Source organism: Oreochromis aureus, linkage group 20, assembly GCF_013358895.1.
Source record: "Oreochromis aureus strain Israel breed Guangdong linkage group 20, ZZ_aureus, whole genome shotgun sequence".
NCBI lineage: Eukaryota > Metazoa > Chordata > Actinopteri > Cichliformes > Cichlidae > Oreochromis > Oreochromis aureus.
The window spans coordinates 12,494,009-12,510,972 of NC_052961.1; the positions used below are offsets into that span (position 1 = coordinate 12,494,009).

The 16,964-nt window shown below is 41.7% G+C and overlaps 1 protein-coding gene across 2 annotated transcripts in view; it reads left to right on the forward strand.

Annotated features, from left to right (window-relative positions):
• The window catches only part of scube3 (signal peptide, CUB domain, EGF-like 3), a 75,493-nt gene that overhangs the window by 18,185 nt on the left and 40,344 nt on the right, over positions 1-16,964 (forward strand). For both annotated transcript variants that reach the window (XM_031727866.2, XM_031727867.2), the window contains exons 2-4: positions 750-872; positions 5,313-5,438; positions 13,981-14,115. In XM_031727866.2, coding sequence (XP_031583726.1) covers positions 750-872; positions 5,313-5,438; positions 13,981-14,115 — 384 coding nt within the window. The remainder of the gene's footprint in view (positions 1-749; positions 873-5,312; positions 5,439-13,980; positions 14,116-16,964) is intronic.

Below are 16,964 nucleotides of genomic sequence, written 5' to 3' on the forward strand. Positions count from 1 at the left end.
TACAGGCATGTCGGCTCTGCCTGTGAATGCAGAAGTGTTTGGAAGTGGCAACCAATCAGAAGAAAGTTTGCTTAAAGGGAGATGAGAGCTGAACAGCATAAATGGTAAATGGTAAATGGCCTGGCTTGCTTTATCAGTCATTCACCCAGACAGTGAATGAACATGCACTTAGAGAGGCGAGGCTGCGGACGCTGGCGCCACAGCATAAGATGAATAAAGGCGAACTCCCAATTATTTTGAGATGTAAGTCAGCAACACTACTGTACTATATCTTTCTAAAAGCAATGACATGCTCAAAAGCCTCAGTTCCACTTCTCTTTAGTACTAATTCACAAATGTTTACATGCTTATACATTAACATACCTGCTCCTAATCTGCATATTTGCACTGTCTTAGCATGCTGATGTGCTTACATGCAGCCTCAAAGCGCTGCCTTCTTGGCTGTTTTGGGGACATTTGTGGTTCAGTGGCCAGTGCATCCCAGTTGTTTTCAGGCTCTGAGATGAAGTGTTCATTTAAAGGTCACTTGAAGCGCAAATAATGGTTATTTCCCTACCACATGGTTAAAAGTGTCCCCGCCTTTTTTCTAAAGCTGGGTTTGTATTCATTTTAATTGTTTGTGTCTCTGAGCGTGGCCCATTACATTCAGAAATTGGGGATGTTTTTGTGTGGTATAAATGCAATGCTATCACCAAGAATGTTTTAGCTTCACCATATAATTGCTGTCTCTTATTATTATTTTTTTCTAGATGTGGACGAATGTGCAGAGGCACTTGATAACTGCAGCATTGACGCCATCTGCCAGAACACCCTGAAGTCATACAAATGTATCTGCAAGTCAGGCTATAAAGGGGATGGCAAACATTGTGAAGGTAAAAGTCTCATTGCATTAATATGTTTATTTTCACCTGTGATTTGGTGCTTGGGGAGGACTTGTACAATACACTGAAGTAAAAGCCATGTTTCCAATGTTAATTTGCTTTACATCTCTGAATGCAAGTCCCTGAGCCAGTGACAGGCGTGATAAGAGCGTATGTCTCAGTTAATATAACTCATTAGCTTTAAGACTTCCCTGAAAATGGAGGCAAGACAAGGGAGAGGGCTGCAAATAGAGGGAAGGTGAAAACCAGGTGCAGAGTGCTCCTTTGTGACAAGATGAAATGAAGCAGTAAATTTCCTACACATGTTAGAGGAGAAAATTAAGATAGCGGCTGAAACGGCAGTCGGAGGCTCTGCCAAGCCGTCAGGGATATTTCCACAGCCGGAGGCAGGCCTTGTAGACTGTCAGACACAAGTCTGTTTTTCTAGCCCTTTTCAATGGGCCCAAAGCCTCCGGATCATTATATCCCACAATTTTTATTACTATTATTACAAAACCGTATTTCAAAGTGCCATTTTTTTCTCTTACTGTTATTATTCTTTCATTTACTTGACCAAGTGCTTTTCATGGCTTTCTGTCCGTAGGTCATAAAAGTTTGCTTTTATTGAATTTATTGTAAAATATGTGCAAGGTTGGGTTTCCATTGAACTCAAGGTTGATAATACTTGTAAAACAAAATTCAAAAGCAGGAGTACAGTGAATTGTATAGCTGCCTCTCCAGTACTTCTTTGCTGCCTGTTGAATGTCATAGTAATTTTTGAGTGCTGCACCAAGTTAGCACCTACTTGTATTAAAAAGGGCACCAGAGGGCATAAAGACAAGAAAAGAGAAGTATTTTTGATGTTTATGTAGTGATCAAACATGCACATGGTGAGTGCAAAGGCCTCGATCCTACTCATATAAAATCTTGCAGTCAAAAGATCATGCAGGGACGAGTCCGGAATAAACGGGACAAGAGGAATATCAGCCAAAAAATTATACAGTTTTATTTTTTTTTTATAAAAAATTGAAAATTAATGAAATTAGTCTATCACAATAAAAGGCCACTAATAATGACCCCCCAACCTGGCAACCTGCCAGCACTGTAACAATCACCTGATAACTTGCTGTCACCAGCATGACACATACAGGTGTTTTTTTTTGTTTTTTTTTTTATTTTAACAAATCCACAACAAATAAATACAGTGCAATACAAATCCACAGGGACACTTATTACATGCACAATTGTTTCCCTAAGGAGTCAGTAGTACAGTTCCTTGGAATTGTTAGTCTGCCTGCCTCACACAAAAGGACAAGATAAATGGTAAAGTGGAAAACTGCACCCGGGACAGCATGCTAACGTTAACCTAGCCAAGATCCCAGAGTGAATGGTGGCCCCAGCAGCCAGACCCTTAACTTCAACAGGTAACAACAGATCAGGCTGCAGCCTCCCTTTCTACCCGTTCACCTTTCTACACCAGAATCAATGTGGCAGTCATGGTTTTGTGCTGGGTTTCTTCTGTGCTTTGTGTGGTCAGCTTTGTATTCTATTAAGAGAAAGATTTTAGAAATGTGTGTCCTCATTAGGGATTTGTGTTGGTGTGTGGGGTTGTAGAATCAGGTTTATATTGTTTAATGGTGATTAGGAGACTGCTTTCATGTAACTCTAAAATAGCTGAAACACAATGTAACGACCAGTATAACGAATTACTTTTTCCTGGGCGACTGTGGCTCAGGTGGTAGAGTGAGTTGTCTTCTTATTGGAAGGTTGGTGCATTGATGACATTGACTCCTCCAGTGCGCATGCCAAAGTATCCTTGGGCAAGATACTGAGCCTCCGAGTTGCTCTCATTGCATTGACCAGACTGTGAGTGTGTGAGCAAATGTTAGAAAGGCATACATAAAAAATGTTGCATGACTTTATGTGTGTGATTTATTATTGTGCGATCTACTGTACAATATAAAGCGCCTTGAGGCGACTTTTGTTGTGATTTGGCGCTATATAAATAAAATTGAATTGATTGGCTGACTGAGACTTGCAGTAGAAAGGTGCTTAAGTGAGTTATGTAATTACAGACCTCCATCATCAGTTCCTCTGATAATGTCTCTGATTGGAATAGGTGGTTCTCAATTGATCCAGTTTGTGCATAAAAGACTCAACTCCCTATTATGTGAATGCCTGAGGCAAAATGTCTGAGTTAATGAAGAAAGTTGATAACCAACATGTTTTGTTTTTGTTTGTTTTTTTTAAGGCCTCTAACACAAAGACAGCCTGATTGTGTTGAACTTGGCTCGTAGTATTTTACTATTATTTTTTTTTAGTTAGACTGTGGATGTCAGTGGAACTTAAAACAATATTTCCTGCCCTCCCTTTTAATGGAAAAATCTATTTATCCATTAAAATCAATAAAGCATATTATCTTATATTGATATATATTGTTTAATGTCCAATAACATGCAGTAAATAGAAAAATAAGCAAATCAAATCGATGTTTTGCGTGACCAGTTTTGGCTTTAAAACAGCACAGCTGGGAGCTTCTGTAGTTTGGCGTCAGAGATTGTTAAGTTCTTGTTACGGGGACTTTTTTCCCAAGCATTGTGGAGAAACCGCCACAGTTCCTCTGTGGATTTAAGCAGTCTGAGTCTCCTTCTTCTGTCTCGATGTAATCCCAGACTGACTCCATGATGCTGAGATAACGACTATGTGGGAATCATACCATATGTCGCAGAACTCCATGTTCTTCTTGTCACTGAAGATGGTTTTTTTTGGGGGTCGATATCTCACACCAATAAACTCATATTAGTCAGATACCTACCTATTAGTCTTGGATAATAAAGGCTTACACAGCACTGTGTAAACTTTCAGGTATTTTAGATGTGAATGGACAAAACTTTGGCGCTGACATGGTCAGATGTGCCCAGCGCTGAATAAAAACTAGTTAGTGGAGGAGAGTCAGAGTTGTATCAACATGTGGTGGGTGTTTCTAGCTCAGACCAGAGTGAAAAAGTGATGGGTGATCGTGTGCTACGATCGAAGAATGACGGAGACGTGTGGAAAGCGAATAAGCAGAGAGCAGGAGAGTCTCTTTGTTTTAGTTCCATCCCTCTGCTGTCAAGTCCAATTAAGCCCTGAGAGAGGCAGTCTGAAGCAGGAGCTGAACAACCAGAATCATTGGTCCTAAATGGGCCAGTAAGTGCGAAATGGAAATACTCTGTGTTCTCATCCACCTTGTCTGGGTCTCCGCAGTATGGGCCCCTCAGCCATCATCATAACCATAAAAGACAACTCCACTTAAACTGTCATAGCAGTCTGCAGTCTCTTTATCTTTCTGCCTCCGTCTCATTTCTGTGTCACATTTCTTTAGTTTTAGCTACTTGAACTGAAGTTAGGTTGGTTTTATTAGTCATAAGATCAATATTAGCATTTTTTTTCAGTATCGACTACCAGTGGGTCACTAAAATCAATGTCTTGTCTGATTTCATGAAGATCTCTTCCTGGTGACAAACCAGTTTAACTTGCTCTGATAATTTAATAGTTAGGTATGTGTTTTGTATAAATAGCTACATATTTTGCTGCTGACTTTATACTTTAGGTCATGGTAGAAAGGTTTTTAGTGTCTTGAACTGAACAAAAATGGTTTCTGATGCTTTAACATGTTGCCAGAAATAACATTCCATGAGTAAGAATCAATGTCTTGGCAACTGGAAACTGGCAAATTTTAGGATACTTTGTCATAAAAGCTTAGGCTGTTGGGTTTTAATAAAAGGAAAAATATTAGCACACTGTGGCAGATTCCCAAGTTATGTCAGTAGCAGGTGAATCATCCAATTACCACAGCTGATGTCTCTTCCATGTTTAGCTTAAAAGTGCACTTATGAAAGCAGAGGTGGAACAAAACCAGATGATTGGGGCTCTCTAAAAGTTGACCTGATTGCTTAATTGTGTATGTGTTTATTTTAAGGGTATAATTCATCATTTTTTGAACATGCTTTGTTTTATCTGTGCCAAGAATGATAAAAAATAAAGGTTATACACGCGACTGGTTTTGGCTTGACTTTATATATTGGGCTTATTAGAGCTTTATTGTAACGAGTGAGGTTGCTACCAGGAAGTCCTTGATCCAGCATCAGGTGTGGATATTATTCTCTGTAAACCATTTCAGGGAGGTTACAGGTTTAGAAAAATGGTGTGGATTTTATTAATTTGGATCCAGCTTGACCAAAAGTTTCCAATTTTCCAGGCTGTACGCTTAGCTCACCACTTCCTGGCTGTATGTTCACAGTGAATGTACAAATATTAAAGTGATGTCACTCTGCTAAAGTAACCCTCAGCAAAAGAAGACATTTTCGTAGTTCTGAAATGTTGAAATGTTTCTTTAATCGTGCTCATACTTTGTTATAGCTACATTTCTGAAGCACATGTGCCGACATTCACGTTGTCGTCTTTCTGCAGATGTCGACGAGTGTGCAACTGAATACAATGGCGGCTGCGTCCACGAGTGCATCAACATCCCGGGAAATTACAGGTGCACGTGCTATGACGGCTTTCGCTTGGCGCATGATGGGCACAATTGTCTCGGTGAGTGTATATGTGTGAGTATTTGAAGTGTCCTTGTGTGTTGCTTTTTCTCCTACGTGTCACACAATCATGTGGTTAAACACTGTTTCCATAACGGGCTTTTGTCAGAAGAACTTGTATATAATTAACTACATGTGTCAAATTTCAAACTAACCATAATTTAACCCGTGTAGTTGCAGAGATCCTTCACTCTGAATGTTTAATGTCCAAGTATGGATGGTAATATGTCTGTCTCAAGGCCAAACTAGGCTCTTATTAGACAGCTGCTTCAGATATTTTTGCCATTCCCTTGTTCACATAGCAGGTAGTTCCACATGTGCTTTCACAAAAGGAAAATGGAGCCCTTACTGATAATATCTCTGATGAAAAGGAGAGAATTTATGAAGAGTTCGACTCTGAGCTGTGAGCTCTGAGTGAGCCGTCAGCCGACGTGTTTTCCCATGGTTTCATATTTCACCAAAGTGCCATTCATGTTGGCCTCACTGAGGATGTATTACACTTAAAAGGTTATGAAATAAAGGAAAATATAGTTTTCTTTCTGCTGCTGGAGCTGCTAAACATAGACATCATACACCCACCTCCATTCCCTCCTTTCCTCTCGCTCCTTTTACCCCATCCACTCATCCTTCGCTCCTTTTGTTTTGATTTGAAATCCCAAAGTGAGACCTCGCTGCTCCTAAGAAATCATCTCCATCTTGGTTACAGCCTCAGCATGATGCATTTCACTTGATGCTGAAAGCCAGCTAGTCCTGTGAGCTGCTGTGATTTTGTTGTGGAGTAAAGTTAGACGTGACTTGCTACAGCAGAATTCACATTCAGGTGAAGCGATGACAGAAAAACTTATCAGCACTTAACGATTTGCTGTGAAAGAGACTCTGCATGCGGGCACGAAAGGCACCATGCTCGAATCAGCCCCACATTTACTTGATGAACTGCATGTAATGCTGGGATTAAGCTACACTGGAATGGAAAACACTCCCATCTTTAGATCGATAATTAACCTGTCCTGACTTGACGATGCCCTCCTCTTTCCTTCAGTCTTACTGTCTCTCTTTCTCTTTCGCTCTCTGCCTCTTTATCACCCGTGCGCTTGTATTTACCATGTAAAGCCGGGTTATTTTCCAAACCATTTAGTAATGGCATTCAGTTGTGCGTGGATCATTTGGTGTGCCTTGCGTGCAGGTGTGTAATTGCGATACATTGTTTGTGTGGCTGCTGCTGGCGCATCAAACAGAGTTGCGTCCATCGATCCCTTTGATATAATTTGTCATAGTGAAACACACACGATCAAACACAGAGAGAGCTTTCAAGTTTCTTTCTTTTCTTTTTTTTTTTTATTATTCTGTTGCTTTATTCTGCTGCCATGTTTTATTTTTGTTTTTTCTCGCAAGTGACCCGTTTGTAAGTGGGCAGAGACTTCTTTGAAAAGCTTGAGATTTGTATCAGAAATTCTCTTGCATTTCTGTGAACGATCTATCAATTATTAAATGAATAAATATATTTTTTTGATCTCAACTTAGCCAAGAGGGTTTGAAGACGGACTGAATTGTGTATATGCAGCTGTCAACTGCAAATCTCAGCTCTTGTCTTGAGACCTTAAAGTACTCTAAAGACTGCTTTTTCTGGAGAATTTAATTCATTCTAATACCCGTGCTCTGCTCTGCTAAGGGAATAATCCTCAGCACAAACAGAGAGCGGAGAGGAAGAGGAATAGCGGAGGTTTCATCTTAAGGCCCCCAGCTTCCTCTTCCAGGTTTAAGCTCCTTTTTGGCCCCTGAGAAAAGATTAGTCCCCTTGGCCCTGGAATGGAGAGCCTAAGCAGCTGGTTCCCAGACGAGGTCAGAGTCTCAGAGCCCTTATAGACCAGATGTGCCCGAGGCCACAGAGGAGGAGACACTCACCTGATCCTCAAAAGTTCACAGTGAGTTTAGAGTCTGAGATCTTTAAGGTGCTCCCTTTGGATTTACCTCATGTTATTCCTCCACAAAGCTCCAGCGAGTTGATTTGAAGTTGTTTTTTTTTTTTTTCTCCCCATGGTTACAGTGCACTTTAAACTCCCACAGGAGCTTTCAGGTCTCTAAGGTTCTTCTGCAGTCAGTAGGCAATGGTGTGTGTGTGTGAGTGTTTGTGTGTTTGTGTGTGCGAGTGTCACCTCAGGGACACCGGTTAGGCCAGCGCACATGCATCCCTGTCAGCGTCTTCTTTGTTTGCTCTCTGGCGCACGTGCCACAGAGCTCCTTGTAATTGGATGTGTTGGCAGCATAATGACATTGGGCGGTGGCAGAAGGCAGCGGAGCATGAAGCAGAACACTGCCTTGTGCGCCTCACTGGGGACGCTCTGGTTTCTGAGGTCTCCCTCGTCTGCCCTAACCCCACAAAGATGTCAGAAAGTCAGCAAGGTGGAAGCGATGCGATATCACAGCGTACTGCTCCTGTCTGTCCTGAGTGAGATGCCACTCTTGTATAATTTACCTCAGAGGGAGCTATTGTACCTTCTCAAAAATCACAGGGAGAGTAAGTGAAGCATATAAGAACGCGATTACATCTTTTATAACTGTCACGGCTATTATCTCGCAGAGGTGAGGGAGGGGTGCTTTTTAATCACTGCACCTCTTTCATGGCAAGGCTGTAAAGGATTTCTTGAGTCTGAGGAAAAACAGAGGAATCGGTGTCAATTTAATCCAAAACACACATCCTCTTTACAATGAAAACCAGATGCAGGACCGCTATTAGTTCCCCACTGTAGCACCAGCGTCCCCACATTTATGACTTATGTGTTTTGGTTAAGGTCCTACAGAAACCAAAATGCACTCTTATCTTTGCTAGTTCATTAAACTCTCTTGAGAAGCATAATGCCATGTGTATCTGCAGAAATACTCCTTCCTTAAAACCACAAATGATAACGTTTCATTTCTCTCTGGAGCTAATACACACAAATGATGATATTTCTATTGCTCCCGAGAGAAGGCATGCCACAGTCGCATGCATCCCGAGTGTGACTCACTGGGAGAAACAAAGGCAGGCTTGAAATAGACATTACAGATGTTTGACAGAGCACCATCAAACTGCAAAGGATAACTGTTTGTCATCGTGTTATTTGCTTTTACTCATCATCCTGTTCTGTCAGTCCAGAACATGTTCATCCTTCTTTCTGTAGAATTTTTTTTTTTTTTTTTTTTTTGTCCAGCTCCACATACTCCCCACACACAGCTTAGCATGCTATGTTCCTTTGATTTTTATTGACCAACACTGATTTGGTTTGTATTGATTTGGCAGAGCTCAATTCCCCGGACAATCTATAGGGAAATGAATGCCCTTTTACTTTAACCTTCCCCAAAGACGTAGCTTGAACTGTAACACAAAAGCAATGTCATTACAGCCTTGAAAAGAGCTTTTGAAGGGCCCTTTTGAAGTAGCAACTGAGGAAAGGTCGTGTCATTTAACACTGTTTAGTGTTTTGCCATAGTCTGTAATTGTGTAGCGACGTTGTTTTCTGCTGCTTACATAGATGACAGGAAGCGTTTCCATCAAACAAAAGTGTCTGAGTCGTCTCCTGGCTGAACCACATCCCCATCTATGTAATCCTTTGGGATCATACTGCAAGGAAAGCTAATGAAACAGGAGGTTTCAGACTGATGTATTATTGACCAGCTCCTGATGGAAAAAGGTGGTCATCAAAGACCTTCACGCAGATTTGCATTGCAGCCTACTAAATGCTTTCCTTAAGTGCATTGGCCACTCTTCCAGTGCAGTGAGGATAACCTCCAAACCCCTGACACTGACATAAAATACTCGACACTAGCTTGGGTTTACTACCACTTTTAACTCCTGAATGTGTAGCAATGAGTCACGGCAATGATTATCTGTTTAACCCCTCAGTCATGAAACCCAGCGGGCATTCAGGACCATACGGATACTTCTTGTGCTTAGCACTAACCCTCCTTGACTTCTTGCTGCAGATGCAAATATCCAGCTTTCTTCCCAGCGAGAAGTCACTTTGCTTTTGTTGTGACACAGACAGATAAGGGCTGGGACGAGAGAGTCTCTCCATAGCTCAGAGGAGCTGGAGTGATGAGCTAAAGGATAGATTTGAGATTGGTGAATTAGCTATCGCCCACTCTCTCTCTCTCCACTCTCAGGATTGTTCAGTCCCATCCACCATGAAATGAACAATTCCAGCTGAGCCCACTGGCAGGGCTCTGGGGGGAAACTCAAGCCTGTGATTGGTCTTAGGGATGTAAGCATGCAGCAGACTGGGAGCCATCAGACATCATGGCAGGACCTCTTGTCTCCTTGGCATAGCAGTGTCCATCCAAACATTTATCCTGGGGTTTTCTTTTTAAAATACTTCCAGACTTGTTTTGGAGGAGCAGACGAACACCGTTAAGCATGATCTTAGCTCACAGATTTTCATTTAGAAAAGAGCTCGGCGGGTGATTGGATCTGAAATCTAAGTCTGTGCTTTGTTTGCAACAATGGTTACCTGGGAGACGGGTGAAGTCAAAAAGGTTCTGAATTTAATCATTGCTTTATTAGCTTTGTTTATGTAATGGCATAAAAAATCAAACCTTGCTGGCTGATTTAAGAATGAAATGCTATAGTAAACAGAATTATTTCATGTTTGCTTAGCAGATGTGAATCAGTTAGCTGTATTGAAACAGTGCGTCGGGAGGACAGGAAGAGCTGGAACTAATAAATCAGAATCAGAATCGTGTTTATTGCTCAGCGCTATAAGCGTTTAAGGCTTCCACCCTGTCATGGTCAAACACATTTCTGGTGATTTAAGAGATTGTGTGCTCTGCAGATGAAAGATCAGGACTTCCTGCATTATATCAATTTAGAAAAACTCAGCTGACAGGTGCCGGAGTACTGCTGAATGTGTGCAGCTTCAGCATCTGCGCTTTCAGTTTGTCCTCTCAGACTATGTTCAATACTGGCGTCATGGTCACTGCTAAGTCAAGTGGGTTTATGAATGCGCTGTGCCACTGAAGTCCAGAAGGAACATAGAAAAAGAGGAAATCCTGTAATCCTGTTTGAAATGAGAAGGGATCTTGTTTTAATTGAAGCTGGCTGTGGATGTGCCACTCCTTCCCCACTGATGCTCAGTCAAGCCAAGCTGATTTCTGCTCATCTATGAGAGCAGCAAAGTCTCCTCCTGCAGCCCACCAGCTGTTGCTGCCCATCGCTGCACATGGCCCTGTTTTGCTGCCTTATTAAAAGAGTGCAAGCCAACTCGACTCCTGTGAATGAATTGTGCAAAGAGGCCAACGTCTCTCCATTCATCTCCTTGTCTCTGGTCTTCCTAGACTACAGAGCCATCTCTGTTTGATTCAGATAGAGGCCAAGGACTGGGATGGATACATGGACAGCCTCACAGATAGCAGCATTTTTTTTTTTCCACACTCCTCGCGGGAATAAAAAAAAAAAGTCTTTGTCAGCAATGATGTTCCAAAAGACACTGAACCTTTACAAAACGGAGATGGAAAAACATATTTCTTCAAAAAAGGGGGTTCAGGGGTTTCTGTAAAGCAACCAACATGTTTACACGGCTTTAAAGCTCTGTGCAAGGCCAAATGTTATATATACAGGCAGAGCTATCTGAGAAACCAACGGACATGGCCTCCGCAAACACAACCAATCTCTTAATCTCTCTCAGTTTGAGCCCTCCTTTCTCCTTCGTCTCCTAAAGTGAAGGAGGGATGGAGCGGAGACATGTCTCATTTTTCAGAAGGAAGGCAGCCCTTTTAACTTGATTAAGACTTTTTTTTTTTTTTCCTGCCCTCTCTAGAGAATTTTTAAAAAATGTTTTAAGTCCAAATAACATGAGCACTTCGCCTGGCCATGCCAGAACCCCTTTCCGCTTGGAAATATTTGCTTTGGACGCCAGCCTTGCCCAGCACACAACACAGGCAATTATGGGAGCTATTTAAACAGGAGAGATCTACTGACAGACGACGCCTCATTTGGAAGGATGAAGGAATCAGGAAATTAAACCTTCATTGATGCGCTGATGGTATGGAAGGAGAATTCCCCCAGGTCCTCGGAGGCTGGTTGCATATCTCATGGGCATTTTGCGCATGCATCCAGGACTGTTGTATTTATGTAGCCTTTATATGTCTGAATTTTTGGTAGGGTAGTGTATGTGTGTGTGTGATGAAGGAAGAGGGGAAAAGGGAGGAAACAGAAAAAGAGACTTTTGCATATGTTTGGACAAATTTCTGTGTGAGTTGTGAAAGTTTTTTTTGGTACGTGCTAACAGTTTATCTGCAAAGGCGCAGCTGTAGGTTGCCGGCTGCTTTCGTCAGCTCAAAGGTCTTCTCTCTGTCGCTGCCACTTTCATGATGAAGAGATGAGACCACGAGGTCAACACCAAGCAGCCACACAGTTGAATGAAAGCCTCGCCAAGCTTTTCATAAATTCTCTGTTTTTTTACTCTTGAGTTTAAGCCTAAATGTGAACTTTCCTGTAAAGTTTGTTTTTCTGATAGCTATGCTTCACCTGGTTGCAGAGTAATGTTTTTACCATCAGTCTTAACTGATGTGACACATTGGGGGTTTTTTTGTTTTTGTTTTGTTTTTTTTTGTTTTAGCGGAAAGAGACATTTTTGCTCATGGAATGTGAGGACGGGACAGCACGCTTGGCAAGCTGACGAGGTTCATAAGTGCTACCTGCCACTGACCTACTTATAAACCCCAGAAGTTTCCATCTAGTCAGGTGCCACTTTGTGTTTTTGTACACCAGTGAATCCAAGTCTGTGAGTGGAAATAGAAGAAAAAAGAAAAGTTAAGTTTAATTTCTAGCTCTTCCCGTACTGAGAATTCCCCAGAAAGGAAACTTAATCCAGAGGCCTTCTCAGACTGGACAAATAGACAGTAAATTAGTTTCGCATGACGGTTTATTAAAAAAAAGGCTTGTATATACAGCAGATTTTTAATGGATTGAGCAGAGGAATGGATAAGGTTCCAGCGTGGTCAGTAGAAAGGGACCAGGACCCCAAATCTCAGAGGGAAAGGAAGAATATGGAGTGTCATCTCTACAACTACACCTCAGACACACAGAGGGCAACAGGAGCAAAGCTCTGCTGCACTCCAGGCAAAAATAAGCAGCAAAACATGACATACAAGCTCCGTCATTTCATTTGTGTCACTTTTCATTTGTTTCTTTTGTCAAGAAGAACAATGAGCCTGGATGGGAGTTGTATGGCATTCAGAAAGAACAGCTGGAAGAGTACAATTTATTACCAATGAAAGTAAAGTTAGCAACTCCTGCTTGTGGTCAGTTTCTTTCTTTTCGTGAAAAGAAAGAAACTGACACCTTTGTAAATGCTTCGCTTTCTTATGCCCTTGTGGTGCAGCTCCTCCTCACCTCCCCCAAAGCAACACCCCCCCCCCTCTACTCTTTCCATCTCTTCTTTTCCTCACCATCCTCCCCCCACCTCATTCCTCCCTTTCTCTGCATTCCTCCCGTCATGGGGCTGACAGACACTCGTCATCAGCAGGTACTCTGGCCCAGGTGGATCAGGTTTCCCAGTTGCCAAGGGATTGTGCTGCATGTGCATTTTTACAGCTTAGTGCCGCACAGTTGGAGGTTTTTAGTGCAACTCTGGTTTGGTGCCATGTCAGATAACCATTATGACAGATTCAAACTCCTCAGCTGAAGACAAACTCTTGTATTACATTTGCACTTAAATGATAACCTCAGGTTTTTTGAGAGGATTATAAAATTAAAAATTATATATTTTTTAATTAATTCTTAGATAAAATATGAATATATTTTTCAAGCCCTGCTAGTGCTGCATCTTTAAAGATCATTAAAACTGGTACAATGTTCACGATCCCAGCCTATCTCAATGTATTGCTTAACTTTTTTCTTTTTCTACATATGATTTTGAGGTGAATTAAATGTTGTGTTTTTGTCCTCCGCACCCTTATTATCAGGTGAAAATTGAGATTTGTCTAATACTTTGATTAGCACATACTTACAAATTTTTATTCTAACACAGTAAACAAAGGCAGGGAACATGGTAGATATAAAATGCTAACTATCACCATTCTTACATTGTTACCTTTAACAATTTACTAAAAGCATTTCTGTGGTTCAGTTACAGCCACAGAAAGAGAGCTTCAAGTATGGCAAGAGACACTGGTTGGATAATTAGTAAAGCTATATTTGTGATGGAGAATCGTTTTCTGCTGAATGACTATTATGATAAGCCAGAGCTAGTTACAGGGTGACAGTATTACTTCAACCCCTCGAGATAAATGCAAATGTGGGACAGATGAGGCACACGGCTGTAGACTCTTCTTCAGTAAAAAATACAGTTAAAATCAGACATTTCTGTAATATTTGTTTAGAAACCTTTAATTTTACAGAGTTATACTCTTAAATAGATAATAGTTGTTGACATACATATCATCCATGTTTGAGTTTGTTTATTAAATGGGTAATGATTTCCCAGATGACTTGAGACAATCGTTAATCAGTGTAATTTTTGCTCTGTCTTGAAGCACTCTTGTTAATTTTGCTTTGTGTCTCCTGGCAGATGTGGATGAGTGCTCTGAAGGCAACGGCGGATGTCAGCAGATATGCGTCAACATGATGGGCAGCTATGAGTGCCGCTGCAGAGAGGGCTTTCTCCTGAGTGACAACCAGCATACCTGTATCCAAAGGCCAAAAGGTTACACACACACAAACATGTTGCTCAATGTGAAATGATGTATATTACCATATGTGGTGACACCTCGTGTTAAATGCAAATTTAACGTTATTTTTGGATGTCGTTAAGCCTCTTTGTGACACACGATGATGGTGAATTTGAGGCGTTTTCAATCATGAGAAAGGAATCAGTCCTGACAGGTCTAAGTGAAAAAGGGTAAGTCAAAGTCTGAAGGGGGAAGAAGAAGAAGGGATAAATCTCTTTTTGCTTTTTACCCACCCTTTCAAATTGAGCCAATCTAGTGCTTGGCAGCTTTTTAAGGTATCTGTGGTATGAGAGTGGCTTACGGGGGGACTGTGAGCACAGAAAACAATTAAAGGTATAGCCTGAGGCTGACACACCTCTTGTTTATAGAGTGTTCATTCCTGTGGGATGGAGACATGACAGAAGAAGATGAGCCAACCAGCTCTGAGGCTTAGTTACCAAACTTGGGGGCACTGCTGACATACATACATTTATAACACCATAGCTCTGTATCAAACAAAGTAATCCAAATGCTAACCGACTCTCTGTGCGGTTATAGTAAAACTCACAGCAGCGAGTGTTTCTTTGACCTCCAGACTTTATCTTTGGATAGATTAACACAGGCAGTGCTCACACATTGATTTAGCTGTCAGCCCAACAGCTGGTTTGGATACTGTCGACTTGGGCGTGCTACCAAAGTAGAGAACTAACTCAACTTGAATATAATCTGTGTTGAGCACCCTGTCCCTGTAAAGGGTGACGCACAATTCGCCTACATGTAGTTACACAAAATGCATACCTGTATTCCAGGGGTATTTATCCAGCTGTCTGAGAGATTCCTTAGTTCTGCCAAACTGGGCTGGGTCTGTGTTGGATCTTTTCTCTCGTTTCCTGGGGTTTGCAACAGCACCTTTTATCCAGAAGGTGCAGACAACACGTCCAGCAGGGTCGGTGACCTCCTCATCCCTGTTCTGTCTCTTGTGAGACGCCTGCTTTTGCTGGGAGTCATTAGATTGTGCTGTTCCTAATTTCCCCGGATGGTGAAATGAGGATCTTGGAAGTCTGGTTTATGAGCTCAGTCTGGCCTAGTGAACTGTCAATGTTTACATTTCATAAACGTAGTGTTTTTTGAGTGAGGTGAAAAGCCGGATCATGTGTTTCAAAGGCCTACTACTATATAGATGCAGAAACAGACGTGTGAGCACCAGTCCGTTCTTGCCCAGCTCTCTCATCTGTTGTGTTTATTCTCTTTCTTTTGTAAATGCACCTCATTTCTGTCAATCTCCCCTTTTTATATTAATATCATCTTTATTGCTTACAGATGAGACCCATTTGGATCAAGAGATTAAAGCTGCCATAAATCTACAAACTTCCGATAGTGATCAGATAGACGCCTAGTCATTGTTTCATTACTTTTGGAAGACAAAGAGACAGAACAGCTACTCATCTGCTTATTATTACTGCTCTTATTACAACAGTATGTGTCTGTAGGAAAATGCAATTGGTGAGGAAGTGACTTTGCCTTGTTACAGGACAAGAACCCCACAGAATTTCAGCAAATTTCACCGTGCTCGTTTACAGAAAAATTACACACAAGTGGCTCAGGGAAAAAAAAATGATTGAGAAAATGAAAGCTGATTTAATCACCCAGCCAAGCCAGTTTAAATGCAACCCTCCATCCATTCAGCCAGCCCTTCTCTTAAAGAGCAAAGCCTGGGGTGCAGTTTGCTCATGAGCTTTATTGTTCTCATTAAAAAGACATCAGCTTTCCATTTCTTCCATTAATGGGTCAGGTGTTCCCTAGGTAACTTCTACCAGTTTTTCCAAGGACAGCGCAGACCTGGACACTGCACTGCCTTTCACTACCGGTCCGTTTCCCCTGCTGGTAGCGAGCCCTTGTTAGCAGTGAGCCTGTGCCAATTAGGCAGCAGGGGTCTGCCAGCCTCTCAGCTAATGACAAGGCTGCTGCTGGCCTGTCTCTTATTAGACCTGCCCCTGCCCCCTCAGCAGGAATAACTATGACCAAGTGAAGGCTCCATCGTCTAGCTGTAACAGTTCATTTATTCTCCCCAAACATTTCTTCCAGTCAAGAAATAAAGCTTTTCAAAGGCCAGCCAAGGTGCTTAGTGGTTGATAGGAATGCCATTTAGGTCAAGAGGGCTCCACTGCTCTGCGTTTGATTTATTATCTCTTTTATATAGGAGGATGACAGGGACGTATGTGCGTGAGATGGGATCCAGCACATTGGAATTCAGGAATTTCAGTCTCAGTCAACCCACACATCCATAATTTCAGCCTCATACATTTCTGAATATCCGGTATGGCAATTACCTTAAGTGTGCACTGATGGTTGGTTATGCAAGTCATGTATAGTGCTTTGAGTATTCAGTATATTTATCTTTAGTTCTGAATACAAAAAACAGGATACACGGGATTTGAAAGTTGACTCATCCACTGGTAGGAAATGATTGAGAAACGGTGCAGCTCAAGAAGCAAGTTGAGCCGACACAAGTTAGCAGGGTGATGTAACTTTGAAAAAGAAAATGAGCCTTCTGAATCCAACGTCTTGTCACTGCCAATCAGTGTGATGATATAAATGTGGTTGACTATGCCATGAAAGCTGCAGAGCGGCAACATGGAGTTTGAAAGTTCTGAGTAGTCTGATGATTAGGTTCCAGAGTGTCTAAAGCTCATTGCGCCGAAAAATTTGATTACATGAGCCCCGAGGCTTTACTGTCACCTTTCACTGCTGAAGGAGACTGTAATAGACTGTTGCACTTAAGTCTTCAAAGTGCTCAATCAGAAACAGATGAACATGCATTACCTCCAAGCAGAGTTTGCACTCA